At 44.5% G+C, this 23,154-nt stretch overlaps 1 protein-coding gene across 1 annotated transcript in view; it reads left to right on the forward strand.

Moving 5' to 3' along the window:
- Positions 1–23,154, forward strand: part of KIF26B (kinesin family member 26B) — a 298,400-nt gene that overhangs the window by 258,841 nt on the left and 16,405 nt on the right. The window contains exons 12-13 of the mRNA XM_069850882.1: positions 17,633–17,795; positions 18,983–22,415. Coding sequence (XP_069706983.1) covers positions 17,633–17,795; positions 18,983–22,415 — 3,596 coding nt within the window. The remainder of the gene's footprint in view (positions 1–17,632; positions 17,796–18,982; positions 22,416–23,154) is intronic.

The raw sequence follows: 23,154 nt of genomic DNA on the forward strand, positions 1-23,154 counted from the left end.
TCCAACCATTCCTATCAAACACTAAACCATGCCCCTCAGCACCTCGTCCACCCCTTCCTTAAACACCTCCAGGGAAGGTGACTCAACCACCTCCCTGGGCAGCCTCTGCCAGTGCCCAATGACCCTTTCTGTGAAGAATTTTTTCCTAATGTCCAGCCTAAACCTCCCCTGATGGAGCTTGAGGCCATTCCCTCTTGTCCTGTCCCCTGTCACTTTGGGAGAAGAGCCCAGCACTCTCCTCTCTACAACCTCCTTTCAGGTAGTTATAGAGAGCAATGAGGTCTCTCCTCAGCCTCCTCTTCTCCAGGCTAAACAACTCCAGCTCTCACAGCCGCTCCTCGTAAGACTTGTGCTCCAGCCCCCTCACCAGCTTTGTTGCTCTTCTCTGGACCCGCTCCAGAGCCTCAACATCCTTCTTGTGGTGAGGGACCCAGAACTGAACACAGTATTCAAGGAGCGGTCTCACCAGTGCCGAGTACAGAGGGAGAATAACCTCCCTGGACCTGCTGGTCACGCCGTTTCTGATCCAAGCCAAGATGCCATTGGCCTTCTTGACCACCTGGGCACACTGCTGGCTCATGTTCAGTCGGCTGTCAACCAACACCCCCAGGTCCCTCTCCTCCAGGCAGCTTTCCAGCCAGACTTCTCCTAGTCTGTAGCACTGCATAGGGTTGTTGTGCCCCAAGTGCAGGACCCGGCATTTGGCCTTGTTAAACCTCATCCCATTGGACTCAGCCTAGCGGTACAGCCTGTTCAGATCCCTTTGCAGAGGCTCCCGACCCTCCAGCAGATCAACACTTCCACACATCTTAGTGTCGTCCGCAAACTCGCTAAGGGTGCACTCAATGCCTTCATCCAGGTCATTGATGAAGACATTGAACAGGGCTGGACCCAGCACTGAGCCCTGGGGAACCCCACTTGTCACTGGCCTCCAGCTGGATTTAACAGCATTTAGCACCACTCTCTGGGCCCGGCCATCCAACCAGTTTTCCACCCAGGAGAGTGTCCAGGCCAGAGGCTGACAGTTTCCGAAGCAGAATGCTGTGAGAAACTGTGTCAAAGGCTTTACTGAAGTCCAGGAAGACCACATCCACAGCCTTTCCCTCATCCAGCAGCAGAGTCACTTTATCACAGAAGGCGATCAGGTTAGTTTGGCAAGACCTGCCTTTTGTGAACCCATGTTGACTGGGCCTGATCACCCGGTTCTCTTGCATGTGCTTCATGATAGCACTCAAGATCACCTGTTCCATGACTTTCCCTGGCACTGAGGTGAGACTGACTGGCCTGTAGTTCCCTGGATCCTCCCTGTGACCCTTCTTGTAGATGGGCACAACGTCAGCCAGCCTCCAGCCCAGTGGGACTTCCCCAGTCTTCCAGGACTGTTGGAAGATGATGGAAAGGGGTTTGGCCAGCACATCCACCAGCTCCTTCAATACCCTTGGATGAATCCCATCCGGCCCCATAGACTTCTGGGTGTCTAGTTGGGCTAGCAAGGCTCTGGCCACCTTTTTTGTTATCTTTTGCAGACTTTGCCAATCTGATTTCTAGTTGAGCCTTAGCCCTTCTGATTTTTTCTCTACACAATCTCACTTCCCTCCTGTAGTCCACCCAAAAGGCCTGTCCCCTCTTCCAGAGCCCATAAACGTTTCTCTTCTTCTTGATATTGCTCAAGATCTCTCTGTTCAACCAAGCTGGTTTTCTCCCCTGTCGGCTTTTTTTCCGGAACATGGGGATGGCTTTCTCCTGAGCTGCTAGGATTTCCTTTTTGAAGAGCTCCCAGCCCTCATGGGCTTCCTTGCCCTTAAGTCTACCATGAGACTTTGCCAACCAGCCTTCTGAAGAGTTCAAAGTCTGCCCTCAGGAAATTTAATGCTACTGTCCTGCTAACCACCCTCTTCACTTCACCTAGAACAGAAAACCCTATCATCTCATGATCACTTTGTCCTAGGCGTCCACCTACTGCCACATCCCCCACAAGGCCTTCTCTGTTCACAAAGAGCAGGTCCAGGAGGGCACCCTCCCTTGTTGGGTCATTCACCAGCTGTGCAAGGAAGTTGTCTTCCATGCACTCCAGGAGCCTCCTAGACTGCTTCCTTTCTGCTCTATTTTACTTCCAGCAGATATCAGGAAGATTGAAGTCTCCCACAAGAACAAGAGGCATCGATCTAGAGGTTAACCCCAGCTGTTTATAGAAGAGCTCATCAGCTGTTTCTCCTTGGCTGGGTGGTCTGTAACAGACTCCCATCACAAAATCTACCTTCTGGTGGGCTCCTCTGATTTTAACCCACAGGCACTCAACCTCCTGATCGCCACAATCCATCTCAACGACGTCCAAGTCCTCCCTTACAAAGAGGGCTACCCAGCCTCCTCTCCTACCCTTCCTGTCCCGCCTGAAGAGTTTGTACCCCACCATACCTGCACTCCAGTTATGTGAGTCGTCCCACCATGTTTCTGTGATGGCAACGACATCATAGGCTCCTTGCCCTACGACAGCTTCCAGCTCTTCCTTCTTATTCCCCATGCTGCGTGCATTGGTGTAAATGCACTTCAGCTGATCTGCCGAGCCTTCAGCCCTCTTAGAGGGAACAGAGTTCATTCCCAATTGCCTAGTAACTGGAGTAGCTAGCTCCAGAGTGCCCGTATCTCCCTTAGCACCCCCAGGTGTGTTCTCCCCCGCTTTCTGTGTGGTGAGGTACTGGTGGTCCACACCAGCACACCCTCTCCCAATCACCATTGCCCCATGTCCAGGCTTGTTCCTGTCTAGCCTGGTCTCAACCCCCTCCCCCTTCACATCTAGTTTAAAGCTCCATTTATGAGCTTAGCTAGGTTTTTAGCAAGGGCTTTAGTCCCCCTAGGAGACACACGTGTCCCATCCTTAGCAAGAAAGCCTGGGGGTGTGTGAGCCACCCCATGATCAAAGAAGCCAAAGCCCCTCTCCACACACCAGGCTCGGAGCCAGGCATCAATTGAATTCTTCTTCCTGACTTCCAGCTCCTCTCTATTTAGCATTGGGATGGAGCAGAATACTATTTGTGCCCCAGAGCTCTCCATCATTTTCCCAATGGCCTTGAAGTCATTCTTGATGGTTTTGGTCTTTTTGTTTACTAGACCATCGTTACCAGTTTGGACTACTATCAGAGGATAGTAGTCTGTCTCGTGGACCAGGGAAGGAAGTTTTCTAGCTACCTCCTTCACTGATGCCCCCGGTAAGCAGCAGAACTCTCTGTGGAGTGGGTCCAGTCTGCAAATGGGTCCCTCCGTTCCTTTTAGGAGGGAGTCCCCTACAACAATCACCCTCCTCTTCTTCTTTATGGAGGATGTTTTTATCTTTTTCTGAGGATGGTGCGGCCTAGGGAAGGATTCTAGGCTGTGGGAACCATCATCCTCATCCTCAGGGTTGGATTCCACCTGCAGTGCCTGGTACTTGTTCACCAGGGGGATCTAGGGTTTTGCTGTCTGGTTGAGGGGAGCAGGTTTCTTTGGTCTGGCAGGAACTTGCTGCCATTCCCCATCTCTTGTAACCCCAACCTTGCAGTTTGCAGGTGGGTGGTGTTTGGAGACACCAGCTCCAGCAGGCTGCTGAGTTAGTGAGAGGGCACTACTCCACTGGTCTATCTCCCCCTCACACTCCCTGATGGTTCTCAGCCTCTTTACCTCCTCCCTTAACTCCTCCACCATGTGAAGGAGTTCCCCCACTCACGCGCAGCTTTCACAAGTGGAGCCAGTAACAGAGGCACAAGCTGGTGTGGGAGGGGGGCACTGCCTGCAGCCCAGGGTCTGGGTAGCTGCATGCACCCACTGTGGCTCTGTCTGGGTGGCAGCACCCATCCTGCCTGCTGCAGCACATGGAGCAGCTTTAATCTTCTGCCGGGTGGCCACCATGGTCTTCAGTGTCTTCTGTCTAGTCTCTAGGTCCTCTCTGCGCCCTGCCTGCTCTTCCTGCCTGCTCAAACTGCCACTCAAACTGCCCTGCTCCTCTTTGCCGTGCTCCTCTTCGCCGTGCTCCCAGGGGGACTTTATTCAGATCCTCACAATTTGGAGTGCAGTTAGATTAATGTATTCTCTGGCTGAGTAAAATTCGTACTGTCCACAGACAAACCCTGCTCTCACTGATTTGCTCATCAGCGTGTGTGGAGAGGAGGAGAGATGGAGGGAAGAGAGGAGCTTAAATGAGTTCACTGCTAGATTATCTGAATTAAGTGATCAATTTTTGTTACTGCAATAGCTACAAAAGTTAGCACTGAAATGGTAAGAAAGTCCTGATACCACAAAAACTTAGCATTAGCTTTCAGATGCTAGAGGAACAAATTCTGAAGGCATGAGTTAAAACTCACTTTAGAGTAAATCCAGACAACAGGTGTTGTCTTCTCAGAAGGTGAGCCTTAAAATAACTTAACTATTCCCAAGACAGGGAACTCTGGAACAGCTGTGTGTGCATTGAAATTCTATGTGCCTCCTAAACCAGGGATACATTTGGATATAAACCTCTGTATAGTACCCTCATCCTCTGCTTTATGCAGACATGATACCTAATGTCTGAATTTCAACATGAAAGAATAGTGGTAAATGTAATTTGTTTAGATCTGAGTGACTAATTAAATGGAAATCCCCTGAGAAATTATTAGTTAAGCTGAAGAAGACAAGGAGCTGTAAGATGCGTGAGAAAGATAGTGAAGACTGATAAGACAGTACTAGCTAGTATTGAAGTGGGTTGTATTGGAGTAGAGGGAAGGTCACCAGGGAAGTTCTTCAAGGACCAGTTTTGGGAGAGATTTTATTTAGTGTTTCTATTGGCAGCCTTGACACACAAAGTGAGAGCATGCTAATCATAGTAGCTGGTTACACAAAGCTGAAAGCCTTCATCTGTGCAAAGGAAGATGAGAACATCAGATGGGTGCAGCTGTGGGACCTCAAGAGCTAGAGTAATTCAAAAGGCACTGATGCAAGAGCTTACCCTGACAGACTGCTAACGATTTCTACGGAATCTGGGATCTCATCAACTAGAAAGGGGGTGGTGTATGTCTGCTCATTTAAGCATATTGGTTAATGATCACCGGTGTCCATGAGTGACGTAACAGTGAGAAGGTAATGAAGTCTGAGGGGCTATTTGGAATGACAGCAGGAAAATAGTAATGCTTTTATGTAAGGACTAGTAAATCCTCTCCTGGATGCAGCTCTGGTTACTGATATAGATGAAGGATGAATACAGATTGAAAAAAGTACAAGAAGGGCTGACAAGGGGTGCGGGATAGCTTTTCATGTCAGAGAAGATTAAAAAAAAATTGTCTTGCATACCCAAATAGAGCTAGGGAATAGAGAGAGCAAGAGAAGGAGTGTAAGTTATATCTGTACATGCAGTAGGAACATTCCTGTGGCCGGGGAGTGAGAACAATGGAAACAAAGGGGCCGTGGGTAAATGGCAGGGCGGGTAGATGGCTTCCAGCATGCCACCCTGAAATGGAAGTGTGTGGGGGCAGTGCTAGGAAGCCCTAATGTTTTTAAGGATGAGTCTTCTAAATACTTAAGGAGTGTTATAGGACTCTCTTGTACTGGGTAGGGGCATGAGTTGATTATTCAGTTTCTTCTCACCTTTGCTTTGATGACATCCCGTGGGGATCAAGCTTGCAGGACAAAACAGTGCATTTCTGTTTCTTCTTTCCTCCTGCTGTGGAGTCCATGCAGAATGACTGTCTTTCCTCTTGGCCTCTCCAGTATCTCCAGACACACTGACCAGGGCTGGGTTGGTTGGATGCTGAGGAACACTTTTGCCCATCCTTACGAGGTCACAGCAGACATGCAGAGGGGTTGCAGGAAGGAGGTTACAGAACCTTCCTGTAAACCACTATAACATAAACCTAAAAACGTAAGAATGGTCATACTGATTGAGGCAATATGTCCTTCTAGTATCCTCTCTCTAAATTCAAAACCAGATGCCAAAGAAGGGGTATAAGACTAGAGTAAGTTCTTTGCCAAAATAGTCTTGCAGCCTCAACTGTTTTCAGCTGCAGGAATTCCTGAACTTCAGCAGCAGCTTTGTAAACAGAAGGGGGACCTTCCAGGGATGTTGTAAATGTGTCCAGATTAAGGCATTTTGAAGACCGTTGAAGGTTGAAAGGAGCTTTTTATGAAAGATTGGCTCAGCTTGCCTTTGAAATTTTATGTTAGTGCTTCTGGGATTTTGGACAGCTAACTCTTTAATAGATAACTTTTTATCATTTAAAACTAAATGCATACACACTTTAGCAGTTTTATATTGCTTTCTGGACTCACAACTCTGTTCTGACTACCAGCATTGTGGAGAGGCAGCTATTAACGTGGAAATACTCATATTTTCAGTTTATTTTCTGGACTTAATAGATACCTATCAAACCCTAAAGCGTGCTCTGGTTACCTCAGGTAAAACTGCAAGCTATGTAACAATTACTAAATGGCAAGTTCAAAAGAGTTCCTTTCCTTTGCTGTCACAAGCTATTAAAAGATCTCTGAAGTGCCAGGGAGATAACAGCCTATTGAGGAGCTTGTCTAATTAATGGTATTATAGTGGGCAAAATAAATAGAAGAATGTATTTAAAGGGGGAGATAAACTTCCAGATAACATGAAAAATGCATGTGCATCATTAATATTTTAAATTGCTGCATAAATGAAGATAAATGTATTTGATACAGCCTATCTCTAAATGGTTTAAATAGCAAATATGTATATGTTAAAAATCATTATATATTGATTTGTTCACTTTTACTTCCAGTACATAGGACTTGCATGGAGACAGGAGTCCCTCGGGTTTTATTTGGTATCCTCTGTGAATAAAATATGGTGGAGTGTGAGAAGGGTAAAAGAACCAAACATTTAGTTTTCTTGTCTGTGTGTTTTTAATTGACAAAACTCCCACTTCCCTTCAGCAGCTGCTAGATTTGGCCCTATACTTGCAAAAATGTTATCACAGATCTGCTGGTGGCTCTGCAATTTAACTTAGTTCCCATGTGTTTGACTTAACAAGGGATTATTTTATTAACTGTCTCATGTACCCAGCCACTAAATCGGTAAAAAAACAATTCAGAATATGCTGAAGCCTATAGGAGCCTTTCTTTAGGTTTCAGTTCAAGCCATAGTGCTGTGTGTTTCTGTTCATAAAATCTCCGATTTGAGGCTCGGTTTTGAACATCACCAAAACCAGGCAGAGATACAGTTTTTTTCATCTAGGATCTTTAACTGTCATACAAGATAACACCATCACCGTTGTCACTCAATATGTCTAGTCACATCTCTAAATCAGCCCATTGTGTGAGTAGCTCAGCCCATCTTTGGATGAAAGTTGTTGCTGTCTGAAGGCCATTCATTTTTATGTGAAAGGAGTTTTTGGTCTCTATCCAGTTCACAATCTTACCCTGCTCCTGTTGATTGTTGGCAGTAGAAATATAGAGACTTACAGGCCACAGAACACTATGTTCATCAGATTCTGCAGATGTCATTGCAGGTGTCTCAGAAACTTACTTTGACCCTGAAACTATATGTTGAATCGTGAAACAAATGGAATCTGTGAAGTGAAACTAGCTTTCTAGTCCATTTTGCTTTGTAAAAAACATAGGTTTAAAGGAGAAACTCAACTTTCTTACACTTCTCAAAAGAGAAATAATGTGTCCAGTTAGATAACTAAGTCCATACTTAGCCAGGTAATTACAGATTTTTGGAAGAAGATGGGCACGCACATTGTCTAGGTCCTGTACATACTACCTGTACATGCCAATACAGTATTCCTAAATAACAGTCATGTTTTTTTAATTCCTATATGGTTTGGAGCTGAGCAGCTGAGGCCAGTGTCTCCCCAACAGATAAATAGGAGATGACACATAAAAACTCCCCTGGTTTGGAAGTCGCTTCACCTGCTTCATTCCTATCCTAGGTTAGCACATCAGTTGGCTGGTGCAAAGTGTGCAAAGTCCATCTCACTTGCCAGTGGATAGGAATTGCTTCTTTTAGCAGCTTTTAACAGTTTCATGCTTCTCTGTGAAGCAGAGTTTGCTCTGCTTTAAAGAGGGACTTTAAAAGATACTAAATTTATTACCAAAGACGGAAACACAAGTGGAGGCTTCTGATTGTTTAGTTTGCTTTAGCACTGTTGGTTTAATATTTTCACTGCTTTGCTTTGTGTTTTGACAGCTTATAGTCAGGAGCCACTTCCATATGAGTGCATATTTTTTGGTCTGTTGATCTAAATGAACCATTCTGAGAGCATCAGCATTGAGAAAATATTATTTCCAACAATTTGTCTCTTAATTTTGACATCCAAAAGGGTATAAATACTGGCTGAAAGTTCCTCTATGCTTGGTAATGTCTCTCCTCTGTGTGCTTTCTCTAGAAGTTTCAAGAGTGGAGTTTCAGTCTTGTTTCTGTGACAGCACAAATAAGAGGTTTGTTTTTTTTCACCCACTCAGCCACCAATTATCATAGCATTTACAGAGACTCTATATCTTTCAGGCTTTTAACATTATTTCCTGAAAGTTTATTCAAATTGTCCAACAGGATAGAATTTTGTTGCTGGAGGTGATGAAGTCAAGCTTGCATGCAGGTGCATAGACAGTATGAACTCTTAAGCCTAACTTTCTTTGGGAATACATCTAGTAAGTGACATAGATGACTTGTGTAATTTTCATAAAAGGAATGATAGCCAAAGTCTGCCTTCTTTTTTCTTTGTTTTCCTTTCTGCACAGTAGTGTGTGCACTCGCACGGCCCTCTGCTATAATGATGTGAGCTAAAAGCTTTAAGAGGTTGTCATATAAAATCTTATTCGTTAAAATGTGAAGAATTTTGCTGAATGTCCTTCCTAGTTTTGTGGAGATGTCATCCATTTATGCTAGTGCCAAGTGGAGAGGTATCTAAAACTGAGCAGCAGTCAATTTATTTTCAGGTACCACTCCATTTGGGATTGCAATTAGGATAACTAGGGCTGCTTTCCAGTGCAGGAAACAGGGAAGGTCATGCTGCCAAATTGTTGGCATCTTGATGAAGGAGCGTAAACTACTGCTGTTGCTACTGCAGATCAAATGAGCCTAACCAGAATGAACTAATTATGAAATCCTCCCAAAAGATCATGAATATTCATGGATCAATTACAAACATTTGAAGTTAATTTTCGTTTGAGGAAATAACTCTGGTATTCCACTCTTGGTATGTATGAATCATAACACTCCTTGCAAGCAAAGAGCAAAGCGCTGTTGCTTGCTGCTCAGGCTCATCATGGGTGCTGCTGCACAACCAGCAGTGGGCTGCTTGTGGCCGGACAGCACAGGAGTGCTCTTTTCCACCTCCTAACTGCCATGCCATATTCACCAGGAAGACAGCCAAAAGGATCACCTAGCTGCCTGGGATGTGAGTAACACAAGAGTCATGCCAGTCTGGTAGGCAGGTGCTTATTTGCACTGAAAGGGGTTTTGAGGTGTCTAGTGTCCTGCCCTCTCTGCAGGGGCTGTCACTGGTGGTGGCTCTTCAGTATATATGATCCCAGCCAATGGAACTGGCAGCAGCTGAGCTGCAGGAAGCTGAGATCTTCTGGAAAACATCTTCATTGCTTAGCCTCTTGAATACAAAGTGGAGAGACTTGCTTTACTCAGTCATGCTCAAAAATAGCCGGGTCCTACAGCGCACGATCCTGCAAACTACTGCTTGACCCTGTGAAGGTGGTGAGAGCTGGAGGCAGCAGCACTGCAAGCAAAGATGCTGAGCAAAAGGTGTGGATCCTGCTCTTCATGCTGATGAAGGGGTGTTGGAAATGCCCTTGCTGGGGGTCTCTTTGCTGTGCTTATACAATTATTAGTCATCAGAGGGGCTGGTGTGAAGGTGGTTCACAAAACATGTCCTCAGCAGATTGACAGGGGATATTTCCTCATGCTTCTTTCTTGCAATGTATTTTCCACATCACTGCTCTGTAGGCACATGTGCTGACCAGCCACTCTTCACCACTTCCCTGTGCTCCTGCTGCACTGCCAAGGTGCAGGCACCCTGGAGGAGAGGCAAGCAGGCTCCTAAGCTGCTCCAATTGCTAGTCATGAGCCGATATGGCTGTTGCTTTCTCATATAAACCAGCCAAATGGCTTCATAGAGATAAGCTGAGCCAAACTTGTGGTTGTCATAATGCTCCCAAATAAGAGAGCCAAACAAGGAGGGGTATGGGAGAGAGAAGGTCTTTTCCTTCCATCTGTGAGTGTATCATGCATGATCGAAGTAGAAGTTACAGCAGAGCCTGGCCACATGCAGAGTCCTTAAATTATTTAAAATGTGGATCATTATCAGTTTTAACTGTGGGTATTTTTTTCTCATGTAAATCACGGTCTATTCACTGCACACTTTTTCTTAACCAACGGCATTGTAGGTTTTGGGGAATCTGGCTTTAACTCCAGCATATAGTTGCTGAGCCTAATTAGCTCCCTGGATTAACTGTGCTTCTGTTTTTCAGCTAGAATTGATTAGGAGCTGGCACTGTTACGAGACAGACCACTAGGATCTTTTTCTTTTTTCATTATCTTTGAGCTTTGTTGGTGTGTTTTTAATGGTTGCTTGTGAGTGATGTTTGGCTCTGTGCTGTGAGGTGGAGTACAGAGGGGAGAGGGATTGTTTTTTCCATTTTCGGTGCAGTCCTCTTTTCTGAAACTGTCAATGGTCTCCAGCAGAGCTGCCCTCCCAACAACATCCTCCCTCCTACCCCAACACTTGCTCTTGCTGTGACTTTAAAGTGCATCTGGATCTCTGAGTTCTAGTTTGAGTAGCAGGTTGACCTGTAAATAAAGGTTTATGTCTTCGATTTCATATTGCCAAGTGTGAGGTGCACCTGAACCCAACCACATGAATTCATGTAGCTGGGGAGAAGACTGTGGGGAACTTTTTTTTCTTATTGGTTAAATTATTTAAATGAATCCCATGCTTATTTAGCTTCACTGGTGTCACCAGGCAGAAATGAGAAGATAGAGCCCTCTCAGTGCTTCCCCAGGGCTAGCATAATGGTGTGCAGCTCAGACTTGGGCTCGCAATGCTAGAAGCTATATGTTCTTTAATGCATAGGCAAAAGTAGAAGTGGCATGTGGTAGCAATTACTTTATTGTGAGATAGTTCTGCTATGGATAAGCTTGAATTGGTAAGACCAGTCAGCAGGACCTCCAAAGAGTGGGGCATTTTATGTCCATTTTGTGTTATTTTTGGGTAACATACTCTTCTGCTGTTTTGTAGACAATTCAAGTTTCATCAGCTTCGGGAGCAAAGTTTATACACAATGTAAAGCTCCTGAATGATCCACTTCTATGGTGAGAGGGACAGTCTGTTTCAAGAAGTCAGAGTAACTGGAGATATTGAGACTCTATTCTTCTGTCATTAGTTTTTCTGTCTTTGGTAAAAGAAGCAAAAGATGCTGGGGTTTTTTTGCGTCTGCCATATGCTCATGTGTTGTCACAGGCACAAAGATTGTTCTGCAATATGAAATTTTCATAGATAAGCTCTTAAATGACAAGAATGATGGGGGGAACCCCATCATACTTTTTGTAACACTAGAACTCAAGTGTAAGTCCTGTTATCCCATACTTGACTGCAACAACACCTTTCTCCTGCTCTTGACTGCTGCAGTGTCACATCTCTTCTAGATTTGCTTGTGATTTTCCTACTACACAAACCCGAGGACAGTATCCCCTTCAGTGTAGTCCCTTCAGCTGGCTTCCCCTTCCCTTGTGCAGTGAGCCCAGGTTTCTGGGTTGTTCTGGCGTTCCTCATACAAGATAACTAAGTGGCGGTGGAGATTTCCACTTCACTTAATTTTCTCTTTAAGGCTAGTCAGCTTCCACCTGGAAGAAGTTCATTATTTCTCCAATACCTCATTTCACCAGGTGAAGGATTCCCCAGGTTAAAGGTCCCACATGTTACCCATCTTTCTTCTACTGCCTTGCTTTGTTCTGCTAAAAAAAGCCAGGTTTAAATGGCTGAACTACTAAAGGCTTTATCACTCCACCTGGCCTCATTTTGCCTGTGCCTACACACATTCCTCCTGTTTCCTCTCTCTCTCTCTCTCTCTCTCTCTCTGTCAAAATTATTAACAGAAAGGAAAGACATAGCTAGGCAGACTCTACTGGTTCATCATGAACTCAGCTGTTACACACCTGTAACATCTGCTATTGGGTTTGAGCCTTTAAAGCTATAAACTGTCCTCTGTAGAGATTATTTCCATGCAATAAAAGCCAAAATCAGATGGAGTATTTACATGGTTTCCTTGTTATGCAAGCATTTATTACTATGAATAAAGCAGTGCATCAGCACAAGGGAGCAGAGTGAAGACTTCATGATCAAAAATAACTGTCAAAGTTACTGAGATTTTTTCCTTTTACATACCTCTATAAATAATTAGATTACAAGACACCTCAAGGCATACATCATCTGATCCTGTAACAATAACACCTTGAGGGATTTGACAACTTTTTCCTTTTGGCCAAGTGCCGAGGAAGACACTAAGGTATATGATTAATAGAGAACACAAACACATACCCTTGCACATCATAAGGCTTAGTTATAACACTGTATTGTATCCCTTGTGGAGTGTTATTATTTCTATTTCTGGTGGTGCTGCTGTTGCCACTGAATAGCCAGAGTCCTCATAGCAGTGGGGTGTGAGGGAAGAGGAGACAAAGAAAATATTTTTTATGGGGGGGAGGAACCAAACCAAAGTATATAATATAATTGGTTAAATAATTTCTCAAAAGAATCATTATTCCAAGACTTTAGCTTTTCCTCTCTAGTATTCCCTCCTTTTGTGGAACAGTCCTGTGTTTGCCTCTCCCATACAGAGAATGAGATGCTGGGTAACAAAAACTCCTGCGAATTTCCTGAGCGTAACATTTATTCTTATTGCTTCATTTTCTATTCATGAAGTCTATTTTGCAGCTCTAAACAAAAGCAATTACCATTTGCCTCTTTTCTATGTAGCTCACTTCAAACATATTGCTCGCATGGATTTTCATAAAGCTGAAGGACCTGACAGAGAAAGATTGAGAACGGCACTGCTTCCCTGCACCATGACCTGTGCCTCACCTGGGCAGCATGATGCAGTCAGCCATGCCAAATTATGGCAGGGCTATAGGGTTCCTCTGCTGGGTATCAGTGTGCAGCTGAGAGGAATCAAGTCCTGGGATGGTCTTTGGAGGTCAGGCAGAGACTGTGGAGGACATTAGTGGGAGCAAGAGGTGAGGAATGAGGAGGTTAGTACTGGGAAAATGTCTAGCAATGATGCTGGAGACTGGCAAAGGCTGATGTAGCTGGTTAGACCACAGCATGATGAAATAGGGCTCTGCTAGGCTTTTTAGGTGAGGAGCTGGGGGAGGGATCATGGTATGGGGATGAGAACAAGTAAGAACATTGGATGAAGAAAGCCTAGGACGGATACTGATGAAAGAACAAGATTGTCTGATGAGAGAAAAGCATGGCAAAAAGGATATGAACACATGAAAACACAGCACTTCTACATCACAGCAATACTCCTGAGTCTTGTTGCGCTTTTGCAGGCAGAAAATACTAGCAAAGCTTCATGGTAAATTGTGAGTCATGGCCTCCTTCTCTACATCTCATTGATATAAAAGGTGGCAGCTGGCTGCTGCTGCCCACTAGTCAACAAGTTCAGCCACTGAGGCTTTGTAGAACATAGGAAGGTTCCAGGCTTGCTGTTGTCTCATTGAAGTGTAAACAGAAATCCACATAAAATTGCATAAAATGTATATAATAAGAGCATTCAAATTGTGGAATTAATCACTTCAGGAACAGGAAATGCCAAAATTAAGGATTTCCTGGCAAACATACTTTGGCATGTTTGTATGTTGTGGTATATGTTGAGGTATATGTTGTGTTGTCTTTGTAGGATTCCCTCTCTCCCCACCTTATTCTTTTTCAAGGCAGATAAAGAACATGCTTTAGAGATGAATCAGGACTGTACAGTGATGTGGTCTTGTCATTAAATTCCTTCCCTAATTTGGAGCAGAAGCTGGAAGGTATATGGAAAATGAGACTGCGGAGGAGAAGGGAGATACTCTGAAAGGAGCTGCTACAACCTTCAGAACTGGCTCTGCCAATCCGTTCCTAAAATTTTTAGATGTTCTATTAACTGTATGTTCACGGTTTTCTGGATAGCCAGATTGAGAACCAGCTGCCCCATTTTCTCTGCTAGAGAAGTCAGTTAGCTGTAATTTGAATATAAAAGACTGTGTAATGTTCAGTACTCTGAAATAGCAGTGCTTCACATGAAACACCTATAGTTAGTGAAGTATTCAATGCTACAGGTGTTATTGGGATTATATACCTCACCCCAGGGGCATTCATCAGATACAGCATTAATGAGCTCCACAGAAGAAAAAAAATAAAAGAAGTAAAAAGGAACCTTTGAACCTTTGAAGAAATCAGTCATTCTGGATTCAGAGCTTCGTTTGTATAGTCCTAACAGTAGATAAGGCATAAGTCCACACATTAAAAGGATAGAATTAAATGAAAGACTGCATAACTTCTTGTTCAGTGAACAATGTTTGTCCTTTTCAGTGACTGAGGCAGGGGTCTAGTGGAAAAATGGAAATGAACTTAAAGAATTTGACTTAATGCACATAGGCAAGTGGGATTTATGCAATGTCCAAGGAAATGTATCATGATCTTGGGTACTTTCTTCTTCAGTGTAAGATTCTATATTGTTTGAACCTGAGAATACTTAGTCAATCATGAAGAAGGAAAATGCAGAAAGGTATGAGGAGCATGAAGAAGTCTAAAGTATGATATCCTGAACCCACCTTCAGTGTTCTCTGTGTGGGGATTATATCCCCATGTTCATGACAGGCTATGGTAAATTTCCTAAACTATAAAAACATTAGAAATGGGATAGAACATTTAAAATGAAGCCAGGTATATAGAATGGGGTCATAACGATATACTGCTCAGGCATGTAATTTTATTGCTCTTGGAGCCAACAGAGATAGGCCATTAGCATTCCTGAAGATTTCCCATTTGGTATAAAGACATTGGTGCATTTCACCATGCCTCTGTGGGAAATCCAGGACCTTCTACAAGCCAGCCTCTGCTTAATACACTGAGCAAAATGGACCCAGGGGCAGCAATCCTGTAAACTTCTTCAAAATTAGTTTAGATTGCACAGACAGAAGAATAAAGGTCTTCCTTCTCAAAGCTCTTCCAGTGAAGCAGCACAGATCTTCTTATAAACTTCTGCTTTCATGGGAAATTTTGCTTTTGCAAATACCAGCTCATGAATCATGTAATGAAACAATTCACAGCCTTTCTTCTTTTTAGGTGGAAATGCCATGCCAGCATTCAGAAGAACAAAGCATCTACTTTGTGTCTTATAAAGTCTGTTAAGCAAATTTCAGTGAGACGTCCAAAATATTTTACTGATATTTTACTTGATGAGGAGAGGGTGAGCTAAACATTAAGCCACACATTTTTGTGTTATTATTTGCTCTTTGATTCTCTTTCTTTACTTTAGAAGTTAACAGGTGCTATTGTGAGAGATCAGTGAACCCTGAGCCAGTGAACTTATATTATGACAACGTTCAGAATTGACAAAAATCTGTGTTTAGCAGTTTTCTTCCTCTTTACTTTATTTTTCAGTGTACCGTAGTAACATAAGGCTACATTATTATGTCTGGGTGCAAAATGAAGCTGATTGTTAAGATGCAGAGTGTGTTGAATGAACAAACTCTGAAATTAGAAATCACTGTTGGCTGGGCTTTTCTTGCTGCTGGATTTCAGGTTTTAATCCTAAACAAATCTGCCCTTTAGTTCTTATCTGAGAATGTCAGAGGATCATTTGAATTATAGAATAGGAATTTCCTCTGTATCATCATTCTTGTAAGTGTGTATTTCAGCTGAAGCCAGGTGGCACAGATTATTTTATATTCATAATGCATATACCTCCAGGAGGACCACACCACAGTGTGCTGACTGCATGGGTTATGTGTTCTCAGGAGACCGACATGTACAGAATGTATTCTTTTGCCCTTTCCCCTGTCGTCTCATGTTTTGCTACGATAGAAGCTCTAGCAAATGAAAGGCTTGTTATTGATTTTTGTGCAGATGTTAATAATTTCCATGTAAGTCTGTATCAGAGTGACAATAACTGATGTACAAAATTTGACATCTTAATTTTTCCTTGATGGAAAGGAGGGCCACTAACCTGGGATTCAGCAGCCTATTAACTCTGGATCTGTGGATTCAAAGCAACCCTAGGTCACATATGAAATGAGTGGGGCTGTCTCAGTATAGTCTTTATGGATGTTTGTTTTCTTCTCAAAGGCACCAGACTGTCTTCAATGTGTCTGGAGCAGATGGAAGCAGAACTCCTGGAAAAAAAGTGTTTTACTTCCAGTAAAGTCTGTTAGCCTAGCTAAAGTCACAAGCACTAGAAGTTTCAGGAGAAGTACAACTTATGAGCTCCCCAGACTTATTGCTAGACAAGTCAAAATATGCATCCCCAATGCTGTAGATTTCTCAGTCATAAAGAAAGGTTCAAGAAATTTGGTATTTGTCTGTCAGTCCCATCCAGTAGGCATAGCTTCAGCTCCCAGCAGCTGTTGAACTCCAATGAGCTGGAAATGTGGACAACCAAGGGCACATGTGCATCAAAGGTCATTAACAGATATTGAACAATGTGTCCCCAAAATCTGGTCCCCAGACACTGAAGGTATTGCTATCATTACAAGAGTGAAAGTGATTGCTTTAGCAATAAGTAAATATCAGGCTATTTCTGTCTTTTCTTTCAGGTGTATGTATCTATGATCCACAACCTTTAGTGCGGGTGAGGCTTCCTTCAAGAGGATGCCATTTCCCAGCTAACAGTCTAGTTGAGCTGTACACCTTGTAGCAAAAGCTCTCTTTAAAAATTATGTCATGCATTTCTAGCTGCATGATTAGGTGACCATCACAGAAGTGTTATATATGTATCAATATGCTGTTAAGATTCATATTCTTAGTCTAGTCACAGACAGCCCCACAAAAAGGCATCAACATCTCAGAATCTATCCTATGCTGAACAATAGAGTAAATGGCAAGAACAGAAAATTTGATTTCTCAGCCTTAGTGGAAGAAAAGATTTAAAATGAAAGAACAATTGTGTGAAGTCTTAAGGCTTGATTTTTTTTGTGTTTCACTGGCATAATCCAAAATTAATTTCAGTGATTTAGCTATTATTGAGTCACCCAGTGCCCTAGAAGACAAGAAAAAATTTGGGTGCTCTAATCTAATCCACTACCCTCTTGTCCTCCAGAGCTGGGCCATAGTTATCTTGCAGACTGCACACTGGAAAATGGCAGCAGTTTGATGTTTGCTGCAGCAGCCCCTGAACAGATAGTCTCTGACAGTGTTCTGCACCTCTGCAGAAGGACAGAAGCCAGAAGACAGGAGGGGGAACTGGGAAGAGGAAAGAAGTTTAAATTGCAGTCCAGGGTCTTTCAGCACGCTCATCTGCAGGCACAACGTAGTTCAAACCTAAGGAAGGAAACTAATTAGGATTCCATTAAAGGGGGAGAAAAAAAATCTTCCTGAGACCCAAGTTACATCATGATGGTCAAAGTGAAACCTTGCTCACTAATGTAGCCTTAATTCATTTTATTTTGCAGAGACAGCAAGCTCACCATGTTGCTTCGGGAGTCTTTGGGGAATATGAACTGCCGCACCACAATGATAGCTCACATTTCAGCTGCTGCGGGGAACTATGCCGAGACACTGTCCACCATCCAGATTGCATCAAGGGTCCTCAGGATGAAGAAAAAGAAAACTAAGGTAAGACAATTTATAACTCCCTTCTTGTAATAGTGGAAGAGAGAGGAAGAAGCTCCCTAAAGGATCCTTGATAGGGTAGAGCAGCATGTAACAAAATCAGTAATCATTTCCAAAGTGTGTGGGTTATATGTACCCTGTCCTAGGCAAGTGGTTTAGAGCACATAGCAGAGATAAAGGGGGTGAGGGAATGGATGTAAATGCTTCAGCTTCAGCTACATAGGAGTGAGTGAGTTCAGACATATCTGCTGTATCAGGTTTGTAAGCTGGCCTCATTTAATGATATAGCTGTCAGAGAGCATTTATTTTCAGTTATGTTCTTAGTGCTAATGAAATAATGAGGAATGAAACTGCTGTAGAGTTAAAGGAAATTGGGATTAATGAAGAATTAGATTCTCTATGCTTCTCAGAGAGAGCAGGGCAAAATAAATGCATAGCAATGTGTCCATTGCCAGCATTGATGCTCCTTTTATTCCCACTGCTTCTAAATACGCCTGAGAGATTTTGCAAGGAAAGTAAGAATGGGCTGTATTCGCTTTCATGTTTTTCATGTTTTAGAGTCCTGGTTACTTCTGTACAGCTTATGGTGTGAATTTGGCACAATGAGTGAATTTTATGCGTTTCATTTAAATTGACAACCTATGGACTTACAAAACCATTTTTGTCAATGGATTGAAGAAAGACAAGTGAACAAGTGAAGGGATTTAGTCCACAAACCATCACAGCAGTGTGTCTCCAGAGACCTCTGAGTGCATGCTATACAATTCCACACACAGCTAGCATGACCAAACAGGGATTGTCTTTATTGCCTGTGCCTTATTTCTGTTATGAGTTTTCTTGTTCATCTTCACATACACACCCACAGACAAAATCAGCAAAACCTTTGCCAAATATCTGATTTCTTCGCCCAGGCTCAATTAAGCAAGGGATCCTAATCCATTTGGTCAGTACTTTTATTCTGGAAGTCTCATGATTTCGAGTGGGACACAGAGTTGGGGCATTGGATTCTCCATTGAACATTGTTATGCGTTTGCTGTAGGACTGTGGATAAGAGATGTCAGAGCTTTGTGCCTTAGTTTTGAGATTTCCTCGTTTAGATGTGACTGTGACCTTTTTGTCTATGTGCTTTCTGCAAGGAGCTGTTGGCAATGCTGAAATGTTGTTCTCTCTTTTTCTCTCTCATATTGCAGTACACATCGAGTTCTTCTGGAGGAGAAAGCTCTTGTGAGGAAGGCAGGATGCGGAGGCCAACCCAGCTGAGGCCTTTCCATTCTAGAAACACTGTTGACCCAGACTTCCCTATTTTGCATTTGTCAAGTGATCCTGATTATTCATCAAGCAGTGAGCAGTCGTGTGACACAGTGATTTATGTTGGCCCCAATGGCACTGCCCTTTCTGATAAGGAACTGACAGATAATGAGGGTCCCCCTGACTTTGTTCCCATAGTTCCTGCTCTGCAGAAGACCAAAAATGAGGACAGGTTGGAGGAAGCTAATGAATCAGGGCCCAGCAAATCTGAGAGAGACTGCCTGAAATGCAACACCTTTGCGGAGCTCCAGGAGAGACTGGATTGTATAGATGGCAGTGAAGAGACTGACAAATTTCCCTTTGAAGAGATGCCTGCTCAATTTAGCTCAGACCAGATGTCGAAGTGCTCTGTCTCAAGCCAGCTGGCAGAGCTTAGCCACTTACCAGAGTCAGATAAGGAAGATACGATGCCAGAATGTCAGCATCCTGATACAGAAGCCAAGGAAAATATAAATGCAACACCCAGCAAAACTATGAGAAATAACTCCCCTGTTCCTTCTGGAGCACTTACTAATGTTTCAGCTCCTCCTTCTCCCAGGAGTGTAACAGGCAGCTCTAGTAAAGAGCTTAGCTCTTGTCAGTTAGCACACAGCACCAGCTTGCAGAGCAGCAGAGAAGGTCTAAACACCTGTGGGTTTGTGGAAGGCAAACCTCGGCCAATGGGTTCACCCCGGCTTGGCATTGCAAGCCTCTCAAAGACATCTGAGTACAAACCTCCAACTTCTCCTTCCCAGAGGTGCAAAGTCTATACACAGAAAGGAGTCCTGCCCAGCTCCACTCCCCCACAAGCTCCTCTGAGTACTGGGATGACATCTAGTGAACCTGTATTGCAGCCAGAAATCCGGACCCCACCTGTAGGCATGAGCCCTCAGATCATGAAGAAGTCAGTGTCTTCCAGCAATGGGGAATTTGAAGAGACCATTCTTGATGAAGATCAGCAACAAAGCATTTCTCCAGAATCCAAGAAGGAGATTCTGAGCACCACCATGGTGACTGTGCAGCAGCCATTAGAGCTGAATGGAGAAGATGAGCTGGTGTTCACCCTTGTAGAAGAGCTAACCATCAGCGGGGTCCTTGACAATGGGCGCCCAACTAGTATCATCAGTTTTAACAGTGACTGCTCTGTGCAGGCTTTGGCCTCTGGGTCCAGGCCAGTCAGTATTATCAGCAGCATATCTGAAGATCTTGAATGTTACTCCAGTGCAGCTCCTGTGTCTGAAGTTAGCATCACACAGTTCCTTCCACTTCCAAAGCTAGGCCTGGATGAAAAATCCCAGGATGATGGCAGTAGGCGTTCATCCATCAGCTCATGGTTGAGTGAAATGAGCACAGGGAGTGATGGTGAACAGTCGTGCCACAGCTTCATAGCCCAGGCATGCTATGGGCATGGGGAAGCAATGGCAGAACCCCCTGTCTCTGAGTTTGCGAACACCATACAAAGTGCCAGCATGATTTGTGTAAGTGACAAACAGAAGCCAGTGACGGACAACATGCTTATACTGTCAGAAATGGGGGAAGAAGCTTTTGGCAAAGTACCGCCCATAAAAGGCTGTAAAATATCAGCTCTAGGGAAAACTACTGTCACAATCAAAAACACTGCAAGCCTCAGCAGCTGTGAAGGCTACATCCCAATGAGGACAAACATTACCGTGTATCCATGTATTGCTGTTAATCCCTTCAAAGCACAGGACACTGATGATGTTATACCGGCAGTAACTGCAGACACAAAGGTTGCTCATCCCCATGATGGGAAAGAGTCCAGTGCCAAGAAGGATATCAAATTTGACGACCCTTGGTTGAAGAGAGAAGAAGATGTAAAAAAGGACAGCTCTGGTAGCAGTGATGGGCCAAGGCCTGACACGGCCACAGTTTCAGCCAAGCCTGAGTACAGCACAAAGGAGTCTTCAGCAAACAGGTTTAGCAGCAGTAGCAGCAGCACTGGGGATGCCTCTATTTCCCCAGGATCTGACAGTCTAAAGAGGATTGTGGATGGGTGTGAGGTGGCAATGTCAGGCTCTGCAACCCAAAGCCCTGTTCATTCTAGTGATGCCTTGAAGAATGGCAGCTTTCCTCGAGGGCTCCCAAAGGCAAGCAAACCAGAGGAGCCTGACAGTCACCTCCATCCTACTGCCACTGACATCAGCGGAGTCGGCTCTCCTGCCCTCCCCCAGTTTTCTAAGGCTTGCCTTGACAAGAAAATGGCCTCTCCCAAACACTGTGTCCTCACTCGTCCCAAAGGGACCCCTCCTTTGCCACCAGTGAGAAAGTCAAGCTTGGATCAGAAGAACAGAGCCAGTCCCCAGCACAGTGCAGCCAGCAGCACAACAAGCAGTCCCTCCAGCCAGCCCATGTCCTTCCTGGCCAGCTTCCCCGAGGAGCCGAATGCCAAACAGAAGAGTCCTGGCATTGACAGCAGTGGCAACAGCAGCAGCAAGCTCTTCAGTGCCAAACTGGAGCAGCTTGCCAGCAGGACCAACTCCCTTGGGAGGTCCACAGGAAGCCACTATGAGTGCTTGTCGCTGGAAAGAGCAGAAAGTCTGTCCTCTGTCAGCTCCAAAATGAGCCCTGGCAAAGACACCACCATGCCTAGGGCTGGAAGGAGCCTCAGCCGCAGTGTCATGTCTTCACCCACCAACTCGGGCCTCTCCCAGTCCGCAGGTGCCTCCCCGAAAGCCAGCCAGTCGAAGATCTCTGCAGTCAGCAAACTGCTGCTGGCAAGTCCCAAGGCCCGCAGCCTCTCTGCCTCTGCCACCAAAACACTCAGCTTCTCAACCAAGTCTCTGCCTCAGTCCATAGGGCAGAGTTCCAGTTTGCCTCCAAGTGGGAAGAACATGTCCTGGTCAACGCAGTCCCTCAGCAGAAACCGGGGCTCTAGCCTTGCTTCCAAATTGCCCCTTCGGGCTGTAAATGGGCGGATTTCAGAGCTGCTTCAAGGGAGCACAAGTGCCAGAGGCTTACAGCCGCGGGGAAGCTCAGAGGCAGACGACCGTGGGGGCCTTCCTGGAGACGAGAAGCCAGCTGTTCACATGCTGCCTTCACCTTACAGCAAGATCACCCCTCCTCGGAAACCTCACCGTTGCAGCAGTGGTCATGGGAGTGACAACAGCAGTGTCCTCAGCGGGGAGCTGCCCCCTGCCATGGGGAAAACAGCCCTCTTCTACCACAGTGGAGGGAGCAGTGGCTATGAGAGCATGATGAGGGACAGTGAGGCGACGGGGAGTGCCTCTTCAGCACAAGACTCCATGAGTGAGAACAGCAGCTCCGCAAGTGGCAGATGTCGAAGTCTGAAAAATCCAAAGAAACGATCAACTGCAGGTAAGCTTGCAGTGCTAAGGAAGAGAGACACGGACCAAAGCAGAAATGAATGCATTACAATGACAGTAGCCCTAAAGGTGAACTTTAGTACCACCTATATCTATTAGCAGATTTTGAGGCAAGGGTAAATGTCCTAGGCTCCTTTCTTCGTTTTCCAGCATGCACAAATGTTGTCTGGTTGCATTGACTTTGCTGCGGTGTCTTCTCATCCATTTCATTTAGGTTTGCTTCACGTGAGCAGAACAGCATTTATCACTAAAATTGGTTAGTATTGCCAAAGGCAGCCACATTCAAGTATTCTTTTTTACAATTATTCTTCAGATTTGATTCCAGAAAGATGCCTTCATGAGGCTGCGAAACTTAACTCATTATAAACACTTTGGGCACAGACTCCCCTCTTGGTATGCACATGTTTCACCAGCACAAGACCAGAGTCTTGCTGAATGGCAGGATCTCTTGTGAACCCACTTTTACTCCCTGTGTGCTCTGGGCACCCCAAGGTGCAGCTGAAAACCATTGCTGAGTTCCTTGTTCCCACCTGGAAGACAGGACGAAGTTCTGTCTGTACCCCTTGAAAGATGTTATCCTGCATCTGAGATGATTTTTTTTTTTTTTGTCTTTTGAGTTACAAGTCCTTCTTTTCCCAGTAATTTATAGAGAACAATAAATTTTAGTGATACTAATATATGAGAACTACTATACTGAAGCACTTACAAATCCGAAACCTTTTCAGTGATCA

The sequence above is a fragment of the Phaenicophaeus curvirostris genome, chromosome 2 (genome assembly GCF_032191515.1).
Source record: "Phaenicophaeus curvirostris isolate KB17595 chromosome 2, BPBGC_Pcur_1.0, whole genome shotgun sequence".
Taxonomy (NCBI): Eukaryota; Metazoa; Chordata; class Aves; order Cuculiformes; family Cuculidae; genus Phaenicophaeus; species Phaenicophaeus curvirostris.